Source organism: Fibroporia radiculosa, assembly GCF_000313525.1.
Source record: "Fibroporia radiculosa TFFH 294 genomic supercontigs, scaffold1405, whole genome shotgun sequence".
NCBI classification, from domain to species: Eukaryota; Fungi; Basidiomycota; class Agaricomycetes; order Polyporales; family Fibroporiaceae; genus Fibroporia; species Fibroporia radiculosa.
In genome coordinates this window covers 19,887-31,843 of record NW_012133296.1, presented here as the reverse complement: position 1 = coordinate 31,843, position 11,957 = coordinate 19,887, and the positions used below count along the sequence as shown (strand labels likewise).

Below are 11,957 nucleotides of genomic sequence, written 5' to 3'. Positions count from 1 at the left end.
GGCCGCGCCACAGCCAGCGTAGGGCGCAGTCTGCTCACCTTCCAGGGATCTACGTTTTGTTGATTACGAATCCATGTAAGGAACCGAGCTCACTTGCGAGTAGACTCAATCATGTACACATCACTGCACGTACGACAGATCTATGTAACCATCTCCCTTAGCGCGCAGCATGCAATCTCGTCATTCAATATTCAATAGATGAGACCCTAGAAGAGAGCTATTTCATCAGGCTCGCGAAGAGTTTGACAGTGGCTTCGGGGTGCTCCCAGTGGAGCTGCAAGCGTACTATTCAGTTCATAGAACCTCTCCTCCTAAACGCTGCGATGTCACTTACGAAATGATTCGCTCCTTCAATCCTCCTCACGTTGATCTCACGACTCTCGACAGGACGCGCTTCATTCAGCAGTTTGTGAATGTACCATACCAGATAGACAACTTCTCCGGGCGACATGTCAAACCAAAGATACTCAACCTTCAAGCAAGGCCAAATGGGCTTGCTAAACAACCCGTGGCGTGTGTTGTTGTCATACACCGTTCGATCGACACCAATAAGAGCCCTGAATGACCTGCCCAAGACAGAATAGTCGACACATCCTGCTAATTGGGCCTCGGTCATGCGAGACACTGTAGGGGTCTGATCTGGGATATCCTGGATCGGTTTTTCCACTACGCCAGCATCAAGTTGCGCTTCATTAGCATCCTCGATTGATGATAGGAAGGTAGGCGAATGGGCATAATAGCTGGACACCCAGAGAGAAAACATCTGCCCCATGTCGTATTCAGGACCTGTCTGCAAGTCAAGAGCTTTAGGTATGAAACGTCCCGCATCCGGCATCCCGAGAGCAAAGCAGGGGGGATCTTCGTCCGATGCAAGTGGTATTAGCGACATGTACCGATCTTAGATCAAAGCACTGACCGTAGATGACTAATGTCCTCATGTAGCGGCCAAGCCGCCTCTGAATATCTTCCGGCAAGTTATCTGCATTTGCCAGCATAGAGATGGTTGTACAATTTCCCATAGACCATCCCAGCAGCGCTATACCTCCAGATATTGAGTCCCCGCTAGGCGAGAAAGCGATTGGTGGAATGTGCTCGTGTTGGACATACCACGCAAGGAAAGAAGCGATCTCTGAACCGAAGGCTCGGACTTGAGCCCTCTGAGCTTCCTTCTCGCCTTTCAGTGCATCCAGCTCGGCAGTAGACAAGGGTGTGGTGTAGGGATAATCGCGGAGATTTAGAGCTACTAGGCGCAAGTCATACTTCGCGGCGTGCTCGAACATGGGGGTAAAAATTGCTGTGAACTGGACATCAGTAAGAGATGATAATGCAAAGTAAGGTGCAACTCACGCGAATGAAAGATGCCGCCATGTACCAGCACGAAGGTAGCATAGTTATCCAAACCAGCGGGCGCGCCGCTGTCATCGTAGTAGAACTGAATACTGTTATCATCCAACGGAGAAATAGGCATTGTCACGATCTCAAGACGTGCCGCAAAGTGCTTGTGAACTCGAGAGTTAGGAGAGCCAGTAGAAGTTCGACATCCCTACCATAGTGTGCCTTTATAAGGATGCGGATCGAGCTGTTGGAGATGCGGGACGCGTGTTGTCCCAACCCGAGCTGTGGCAAGTCGACCACTTCGCATCTATAACGTATTCGCAGAGAGGATATGAACATAAGCAAGTGCTTGCTAACCTATATCCTCCTGAGCCATGCACGTTATGTGCCAAGTCTTCCGGCCTCGGGATCTATTTACCTTGTCAGCGGGTGCCTTCCCGACTTGAAAGTGTCATTCTCATTGCGGTTGGCAAGACAATCTAGTAGTCAGCATCTTGTGCACATAGCGACTACTTACCTCGACAGGAGCTTTAGGTTAGCTTTGCTTCAATTATTTCAAAAGCTACAGATATCTGTACCTTGAGTGAAAATGATTGAGGTCAAGTCAAGTCTGAACATCGTCCATACAACCACGAAACGCGCTCGGCTTGTGCAGCGTGATCGTCCGGATGAGCCACCCTCCCCTCCCCCTATTTCTGCGTTCACTACATAGCACGTTCTGATCACTTTCTCAGCCATTCTCAGCCTGCATGTTATGAAGAGACCTGATTGGTATTAATATTTCATGATTCCACGCCTCATCCACCCCCAACATTATCCGCATCATCTGGTAGGTACAAGTCTGCTGGATGGTCAGCGCACTGATAGATAGCGAGATGAAACGACCTTAGGGACATACCGGACATTTCCAGTTTCAGTCCACCACGCTTGAACAGGCGGAGCAGGAACGCACACGATCCTAAATTCCTGGCAAGTCAATTACAAATGTCTCCGCTACAGTCATATCCGTAATACCCTAGTTGCCAACCCGTATCTATTGCCTACATAGGGCTGGGTCCTTGCAAATAATAAAAAGATTCAGAAGAAAGGTAACATCTCTGGGGAGACAGCGCTAGGAATCCTGTACTCTCACAAAGACCCTCTGCAGCCACGCGAACCGTACAACGGTGAGGATCTTGTTGATGTGTGAGCAGGCTGGTATAATGTTGAGAGTGTAGCTGGATAGTCTCAGGAGCCAGAGACTGAGTTGTAGGATACCGCGACCAGAGAGTCAAGAGCAAAACCAGCATCGGGCTGAAGTGGACTTCTGAGCCGACATCGAATCGCAAGTTGAGCCTGGGAGTGTGTATGCGTATCAGAGTTTTCACTAGATAATAAAGACGTACAAATGATGTTCGACCGGTAGATATCACCATATCTACTGTCAAAGAGGGCACCTCTTGCTCGCTGAAGGTCACGAAGAAGCTACTCGAGGTTCATACAAGTGGCCCCGACGAAGAATAGAGCTAACGAAAAGCATTTCATGAAGCCGAATCAGGACGGCATAGAATAGTCAGGAGATCAAGGCCGCCAAGCAGGCCATTTGGAGGGAAAGATGGGATTTCAATGCGTTGCATGCATCAATATTTGGTGACCGGGGTGGGTCGATGCTAATGGGCCCGGGTGTCGGCCTGGGCTTCCACGAAACATATTGGTAGACGAAACACCAAAGCGATGGAAATGCGCTGGAAAATGTGTTGAGTTGTCGTGGCGAAGAGCGACGATGATAAAATTGAGACTCTAGCGACTCGGGGATGTACATGTACACTGTCCTTGTCGTCTCCCCCGGCGTCTACACAGCCTGTACAAAAGGACAGAAAGAGGAATATCGAAGGACAACATCACATCAACCTAGTCCATTATGTAAAACAAGATGTACAAAACAACAATGTAGGGTATATCCATCGATGCGTACAATAATGCATAGAGCAAGTATGGGGTATACAACAAATATGCAATCATAAATACTGACACGTACAACATTCCAATCCCACTGTTCCAGACGTTATGCAGAAAGGCGTGTATCTAGTCAATCTATCTGAGTATCCCAGTCTAGGATGAATTCTGAATCCGTGGCCGCATTTGTCTTCTTTCGTAAGAATTCAACGTAATCGACGAGAAACTGGACTTGCTCGTATGTTTCTATTGCCTTTGGGCTCCTCCGGCGTCGTATGAAAACGATCACGCGTTCCACTAGCTGTATTGTCGCTTGGTTAACAGATGCAGACGGTGGGTCCGGGTTGGTCCGCGACGGTTTCAGTTCGGGCAGGTTCTCTGGTGCAGTATACGCAATCGTGGAGGGTGCCTCTGCCTCTACACCGCCGCACAAACCAAGCTTTAGGACCCAGCAGCACGCAATGAGGCCGGCGCGACCCACACCACCGCGGCAGTGAACGAGCACCGAGGCGCCATGGAGGGTATACTGCTGAATCAACAAAGTAAGTTGTGCATCGAACGTGTCTAAGGACGCCGGTACAAGGCCTTCAGGGGTTGGTATACTTGTATGTATTTTAGGTCAGACAGTGTCTAAAGCATAGTAACATGACCCACCGAAGAATATCGATGCCCATCTCATCTGCGATTCGCCAGTACTCTGACCATGATACCCCGAGCAGCTGAAGCTCTTCGTCATCTAGACAACTACAGATTATATCAAGACGATAGATCAATTTGCAATATCTCATGCAAGCAGATTAGATTCACCATACAATGCAAGTCACTCCAAACTCCTTGATCCGCTGCATATCTTGTCGCAGGTCTCGGCAAACCCCACAACGACCCTTCACTGGACCGCTTAATCTGACTGGTAGAAAGAAACAGCAATATATTAGCGCAAACGGCTAAAACGTCGCTGATCAATCTGTACCTTTTTTACCTGGGCAGGAAGAGAGCAGAAGGTTACCTAAGCTGACAGATGGTTGTTGGGAAGATGAATAGGATGAACTCAAGTCCGGAAGCGAAGTCGACGCAAGTTCCGGAGGGACACTAAGTGATACGATGATATCAGCATGAATGTTATAATTGAACGCAATTGTAACGCACGGCTGTGCTGCAAGTGGAGGCTGCTTCAAATCGGTGCTAACTGGTGCCGAGAGAGATCGTGGAAGACTACAGTCTTCTCCCTTCTCACAATCATTAGAACCGGACGAGTCCAAAGGTCGCTGTGGACCATTGCTTCGACGCGGTTGCGATTTGAGGCCACGATCAGATGATCCGCATGGGCAGTCATTTGGGACAGTAGGTTTCGGCCGTACTCGCTTCGCGTGTGTATTTACGGCAGAGTATAAACCCCTTCTAAGGGCTGCATTCGTCCAGAGGAAGTGGCTGAACTTCGTGGGCCGTGTCAAGCTATAAATAGGTGGGCGTGATGTTGCGCTTGAAGCAGGGGCCGAGGTCGAAAGAAGTGTAGACTGTGGAGTAGGCAATGCAGGCACGTTGATTTCCGGTGGCGGGGTAGGTGTGTGAACAGATATACGGTCAAGAGAATATGTCGATGAGAGTTCAAACATGACGGGATGACGGTCGTCAGTCCGAATCAGTTGTGAGGACATGGCCTGCAGGACTTCAAACGGGATCACCATAGAGACGCTAACAGGTGGTACAGAAATGAGTAAGGCGAAACCAAAGAGCGATGAGTGCATACTTGATGGGGTGTGTATCAGACGTCTTGATTTGGACGTCACTCGCCATCGGCGGAATGGGACGAAGGTTGCGAGGAAGGGACTCGGACATGGCAGCAGTCAATTCATCTTGTAAGTTGTTCGAGGACGAAGGACGGCGAAGGCGAGGCTGTAATGGGTCCGACTCGACTTCCACCATTACAACAGATTGTACTGGCACTTTCTTCTCACACAGCCACCAAGCCTGCTGCTCAACACAACGCGCCTGATGTTCTTGTAACTGTTTAACGCGAGAGGGCATTTGAATCGAGAAAGGGACATAGAGCATTGGAGATCCTAGGCCAAGGCGGTATAAGGCCTTGGGTTGGTATGCATAGGCAATATAACACACCTGTAGGCCCATACTTGAGACGATTGTACTCGCTTGTGTGATGTTGTGACGCCAATACGACGAGCTATGGGCCCGGAAGTCAGGATCGAGGGATAGCACACTCACGGACTGAATGAACGGGGCATTACCTGGGCCACTTGGATAAGCTGTGCTTCTATAGAACCCTCGTGCGAAGGAGATCTTCGGACATCCTCAATTGGCTGCCGCGTGCAGCCCGGGAGATGTAAAGTTGACACAGGGGATTCGACGAGGGTTGACGACATAGTCAGGAAAGAACGAAGGAGAATAAGACGACTTTAAAGGTCTGCTGCTGCTGCACAGTGCAAATCGCAAGAGAAAGGACGGTGCTGTTCCGAGTTGTTGGTGGGGATACAATCCACGACACCACTGACCGGGCAATTGAAACGCAACCAATCCTGATACGGTTAAGCGTCATTGGATCCATGCAACGGCCAAAAATGGAAACCCCGAGGCTTGCCCGGATAAGATGTTGAATATACGAATGCGAAACAAGCTGTCACAGGCTCACAGCGCATTTCCTGGTAGGCCATTTTTCAAGTTTGCAGGGCACGAAAGACGAAAAAAATCCCTTAGATGAGATTGTCTACTCTCCATCTTTATTCGCTTTATTCTCTCAATTTTTGCAAATTTAAGATCGTTCGAATGCATGTCGGCGATTAAAACATACATATATACAACAGAGCGACATTCAAGAACATGTCAATAATGAATGGAAGTAATGATTACGAGAGTGGGGGTAGTGTCGACGTGAATGTGGATTCAAGGGCGTCCGCATCTTCTATGTCAAGTAAGAGACGGAGGGCTCGATTGACACGGGGACGCGAATGGCGAGCACACACCAGTTCATTTCATAGTATAAAGTCATAAGTAGTAGGTATGTCACTGCATCGCGTGGTCGTTTAAAATCATATCAGGACCCAGAGGACCCAGTGGTTCATATCCAGATCTAGCTATTTGCCTCGCCGCCGGTTTGATGGCCATGATGGTGGAGAAGTGGTCTACAGGCGTCCTGGAGATGATGCCGGGTGTCGTTAACTGAGGAAGCGGTACCATGATACCCGCACTAATTGAATGCCCCTGGTTCGATAATTGAAACGATTGTGCATGAGATGACAGCGGCGAATGTGACGGCGATGGCTCGTCCTCAAGACCGACATCGAGCATCATCTTCAAGTCCTCGCCTGCAACTGTCTCTGCGCTATCAAACGAGTGATCGATCAGACCAACCGGTGGAGGTGGATAGGCCGAACTGTTCTCGTTATACCCGCCAATTTGCGTTTGCCATTGATCGTCCTCTGAAGAGACGGTAGACACAGTGTCGGAGCCACCGTATTGGCTGAATGTACAGCTTCCGATACCAAGTGAGCCGTTGACAGACGTGTACATGTTGTTCATACGTTCCAGATCCCTCCTACGTCTTTCTTCTCGACGAAGTTTTCGGAGCCTAGAGCGCTCCCAGTCTTCCCATCGACGCAAAGGTATGGAAGGCCCTGCAGCTATTGGAGCGCCGTGATCGTGACTTTGACTCTTGGCTTCTCCTGCCACCTTTCTATGGGTAATGAGAACTTGATTATCATGTAAATTAACGCCGAAGACGACGCACCTAGTCTCGCCCCAAGAGAAGTCGTCAAAATGCCAAAATGCATAGACGGGCAATACAAAATTCCAGATAGGCAAGGCGAGTAGATAGATCAACATCCAGAATACATAGACAATCTTGCGGGTTGTCAGCATGATCAAGATACCAGGTAAACCCAAGATCGCAACCAGGAGAATGAGTGGGATGGCTTCTTCGAAGGTACTCGGAGGAGCCAAGAACATACTCCCAATCAACATATATGTCAAACCTATCGCCACAGGCAGAACCACAGTCCCGACCAGGTCCATAAACACGACAAATTGAAAGCTGAAGCAAAACGCTCCGCAAGTGTTTCGCACTAAGACAAGCTCCATCAGGTTGTGGATGGTCGAGTTGATCCAACGACGGCGCTGCGAGAGAAGTACAGAGAAAGTATCTGGGACGACGGTCCGACAGCGAGCCTGTGGTAAGAAAATCATCTTGCGATTGGGGAAAGTGCGCAACAGAATCGTCGTCAGAAAGCGGTCCTCGCCCAGCAACAAGAGATTCTTTTGGTGGAGTGTCGTGACTATACTCTGGCTGTATTGCTGAACAATCTCAGGCTTTGTAATCAGAGGGACCCAGTCGTCGCCTGTAGCTTTGCGAGCTTTAAGTCGGAACATTGAGAAGCAGCCCGGCAAGCACGATACTCCGCCAAACACAGATTCAAAACCTTTGGCAAGATGATGGGAGATAAAGTACTCAAAGACCTGGATAGCTGTCACCCACGACTGTCGTTTGTTAGCTATGCGAGTTTCTCCACATACACCCATAACCAGATGGTCATGATGCATGCAATTTACCAAGTACGAAAGGGAGTCAGGAAATACCTTCGTGTCTGCATCAACCTAGCGTATTCCTCAGTCTCAAGATTTGTTAAAATATGCCTTGAACGCACCATGAGACAAACCTCGAAAAAGTCCGGCGTAACACCCATCAGAATGTGTATCTTTCGGAAGAGGTCGAAGTCAAGAGGCGTCATCCGATCATTGTATGTAACGCAAGAGAAGAAGTTCATCAAAATCAGTTGACTATCTCGCTTGCCTCGGTTGCCCGGCTTCTTCTCCGTGAATGCTTCTTTCTCAGTACCACACTTGACAATGATGACCGTGGGCGTTCGGCGTCCGGCGACGGCTACATGAGCCCGTCAACAACAATATCAGCGTTGAAATTGCGCTCAGAACATGATTGACGCACTATAATGACCGGCATACACTAGGGCTCTGTTCTCCGCTTTCGCACCTGCCCCAACGGCGATGTAACTCATGGGTATCGGATTTCCAAACCGTGGATCAGGCTCCAGTAAGCTGACACAAATGTCTGGTGTGCTTCGCTTTTCTCCCGCACCAGTTATCATTCCGTCTGCCACAACGAACAGAAGTTTACGAGAATCTGCGTAAGTTGTCGTCGAAATGGAGTCTAACGTCGTTCGCAATGATTCTTCTCCCTCCGAATAGCACGGCACAAGGCACACTGCGAAGAGTTCAGCACCAATCTGAGCGAGACTCATAATCGGTGCTGCATTGCCCTCGGGTGTGTGCCTGCCACCAGGTCTCATGAGCTTTTTTGATCCCGCAGGTCCCGCCCACGGTGCCGTCCCATGAACATTGTTGATTGACACGTTTGCTCCTCCGGGTAATACAGCGGGACTGATAGCGTGTCTATTGAGCTTGTGGCTATCGGGTGGGCTGCAGAGCCGCGCCGAAACAAACCATGAGAAGATACATGCTAGCATAAATCGAATGAGCACCAGCCCGAGTACGATGACGAGGCCAGCATAGAGTACCAGTTCCGAGAGAAGGCACCCCGGCGTGATCTTGTCAATGTTGCCTGCATAGTAGCGCTGCATCATGCACGGCACCGCCGCTCGGATATCAGCGCGATAGTAAAAGAGCCGCGTCGCATCGCGTCCACTGCTCCCGGGCGCAAGCAGTACATTCCGGATTGTAGCATCTAGCGCATCCGAGCGAATACGATTTGGATGAAGCTTCATGTAACTGTTCATATTGAGCACGGCACCATCAATCACGAAGTAGTTCTTCAGCGCTGCAACCTGACTCCAGTCATACCCCACGACGAAAGAGGTGTTCGTGAGCCCAATAGTAGAGAACGTCGGGCTCGAGTACAACGGACCAAGAGGACATTCCGTCACCGAGTTACATGGGTCTTCCGCCGCAGCACGGAAAGGAAGTCCACGGCATGCCGGATAGTCCTCAGCGTCCCGTTGGAAGAGGGTCGTAATGTCTTGTCCCGGATACTGTAGCAGCGCAGTAAAGTTCACACCCGAATAGTCCTCATTCGCGGTAACATTCATCATCCAGCCTTGGACGCCAAGCACCCCGTCCACGGTGCCTATGCCGACATATCTGCCGGTGTTGGCCTGAACTGTCGTTGGACAGAGGACTTTCTGAAAACCAACGGTGATGAAACCCACAACACCACAGAGGCAGACTATAATAAAACAGAGTGATATCTTCTCCCGCCATGCTTGGATCTTATGCTGATCGTTGAGTCCACCCACAGAGCGTAGTAAAATAGTGGGAGCCCAAAAAGTGGCAATGCGAGAGAAAATGCGCCAAGCGTCGACTGTCTCGTCCTCGGAATGAATGTGAGAGCCTGAGGGAAGATGAGCGGACTGTGGGTTGATCAGCGGGACGGGAGCGACGCCGCGCTCGGGTCGAACAAGTGTCTTCGTGCGACGAACGGTCGCTTGGGACGACATCGGAGTGCGAGGAGTGAAGACGGGAACATCGCATTCGCGGTAGCGCACGCGGGTTGTCATGAATGAGCGTGAAAAGAGCAACGAGCGGATTGGTGTACACAACGAACAAACTTGAAGAGGTGAACGTATGTATGAACAGCTCAGTTCAAGCGCGTTCGAGCGTTAGGTAATCCAAACAAAGTTACCCTATTTGTCGCTTTATTCTAAATTCTACTCTAGCATGGTCTCAAGCTCGGCCCCCAACATCGCCATTATTCTCATGTCCGCTGCACTGGTCGCCATGCCCGAGACTCGGCCAACTTGAGAGGCTGAACTGTGAACGACATGCGAACACGGCGTAGATCCTCAAAGATATCTCTATCCTGGGTCATACTCATAGTAGTGGACTATCAGTAGGGCATTCATTGACTGAGCCGGTCGTAAAGGGAGAATGATGCCATCTCCTTGTTTTCTCGAGCTCTTCAATATGGAAAAAAATTTACTAGCACGTCCCTCAATTATACTGAGGGGCCTGTTTGCTGACTTCTCGTGGCTCAGACACCACGCTGGCATAGGTTGGCATGTCCCGCAGTTTGCAACATATGGCCATGTCGTACGATCCGTCGAAATAAATCTCGTCAGATTCATTGAAGCTTTAATTCTTATGCGAAGACTTACATATGATGCTCTACACGCAAGTACCAGATATAATCGAAATGCCATCAGTACCGGTAATCCACTCTGGAGATTCACTAATTCGGGTTCACTCAGCGCTCTCCTCTCTGTCTGACTGAACCAAATCGCCAGGTTCATCTCACAGGGCATCGAGGTAACGCTCGAAACGGTAGAACAGCCAACATTATCTTTCCACTCATTCACAATATCCATGCTTCCATGGTTTTTGAAAATACACCAAGCGAAATGCGACTGCTGCCTTACCATTTCATCCGTAACATGCCCACCGCGTCGAAGTCATTCAAGATTTTACCAGAATATTGCGGAAGGAGGTGCAGATTTGTCCTATATTTTCTTCGCGAGAAACTGACGTCATTATTAGAGATGAGGGGATTGGACCTATGGCAAGCAGACATGACTATTACCTCAAGAAATTGCGACTCGCCCGCAGCTAACCAATCTGGAAAACCTCTTACACTAGTTATGCGTTAAAGTCTAATTCGACCTTCACCTGCGGTCAGCGAAATTTTGGGGGTTCCGCGATCTCGTGTGCACGTCACAGTTCCGCTGCGCCGAAAGATCCCAATGAATGTGTCTATCAGACCCCCGACCTGTTATCCCATGTACGGCTGACACTCAACCGACTGTACATCCTTAGATCGTCAACCAATTGTCTTGTTCCTAGGCTGCAGTTCCATGTTGAGATTCTAGACGGTGCGTATGTGTCATCTATCCTGCTGTATCAACACAGACAATATATTCTAGTACAGATATGTAACGCACGCAAACATACAGTGGCTGGCGCTACAGTCTGCGCGATGACTGCGGAATACAGCGGTTGCGAATATGTTCGCTTACGCAGATAGCCATGATCGAGACAACTGTTGATCGACTGCAGTTGTCCCCTCCGCAGCCACTGTCTGCCGGCCGATTGCAGGCAAACTTAGTCTATGTTTGACTGCGCTCCGTTCTGGATCTCGATGCGTGTGAATGTGTCTGTATTAGCGTCAATGAGAACACACAAGGATTCAAGTAAGTTGACTTGTCACTTATGAATTTTCACAACTCTATGTTGCTACTGATGTTGAAGTGACTGACAGGACAGATCGATGGGGCAATGGAATCCTTAATTTGACTGTGCTCACCTGATATTCTCATCGGACTGCACGAGCTCTAGCCTACGGCGTGAGGGCCGTAGCCAACCTAGATTTCTTGCACGCTGGATAAGTGATGTGCTATAAACGTTCGTTCTAATTGACACTAGTCAGAGTTGGTTGAAGTGTAATTGGGCGCACATGGACGTTGCACTACGTGGAATTGGGAGCGCTGTACGCGTAATGATTGCGTGGCGTTTTAAGTAACGGTGAGGTCCGATCACCCTAAAGAGGCTGCGCGCACATACGACTTATCTATTGTAAGAATTCCCCGTTCCAAACACGACAGCGGGCGCAGCCTAACACCTGCGATGGTACGCGTGAGACAAGCAAGTCTTATCCACATGGTGACCAGTTGCGTCATTCTCATAAACTAGAGCCGCAGCCTCAGACTCTCGGCGGA

At 49.5% G+C, this 11,957-nt stretch overlaps 3 protein-coding genes across 3 annotated transcripts; all 3 read right to left on the bottom strand.

Moving 5' to 3' along the window:
- Positions 1-206: 206 nt before the first annotated feature.
- On the bottom strand, positions 207-1,468 carry FIBRA_02733 (uncharacterized protein; the record flags this gene model as incomplete). Its single annotated transcript, XM_012324587.1, has 4 exons — positions 207-311; positions 365-858; positions 917-1,294; positions 1,348-1,468. The coding sequence occupies 4 exons, from the start codon at positions 1,466-1,468 to the stop codon at positions 207-209; spliced, it is 1,098 nt and encodes a 365-aa protein (XP_012179977.1).
- A 1,935-nt stretch (positions 1,469-3,403) lies between these two features.
- Positions 3,404-5,648, bottom strand: FIBRA_02732 (uncharacterized protein; the record flags this gene model as incomplete). The annotated part of the gene is made up of 8 exons (XM_012324586.1): positions 3,404-3,872; positions 3,925-4,014; positions 4,078-4,177; positions 4,241-4,359; positions 4,417-4,962; positions 5,018-5,330; positions 5,386-5,449; positions 5,514-5,648. The coding sequence occupies 8 exons, from the start codon at positions 5,646-5,648 to the stop codon at positions 3,404-3,406; spliced, it is 1,836 nt and encodes a 611-aa protein (XP_012179976.1).
- A 708-nt stretch (positions 5,649-6,356) lies between these two features.
- On the bottom strand, positions 6,357-9,806 carry FIBRA_02731 (uncharacterized protein; the record flags this gene model as incomplete). Its single annotated transcript, XM_012324585.1, has 6 exons — positions 6,357-6,404; positions 6,457-6,955; positions 7,010-7,755; positions 7,792-7,872; positions 7,923-8,158; positions 8,222-9,806. 6 exons carry the CDS (start codon positions 9,804-9,806, stop codon positions 6,357-6,359), a joined length of 3,195 nt encoding a protein of 1,064 aa, XP_012179975.1.
- Between the last annotated feature and the right edge of the window lie 2,151 nt (positions 9,807-11,957).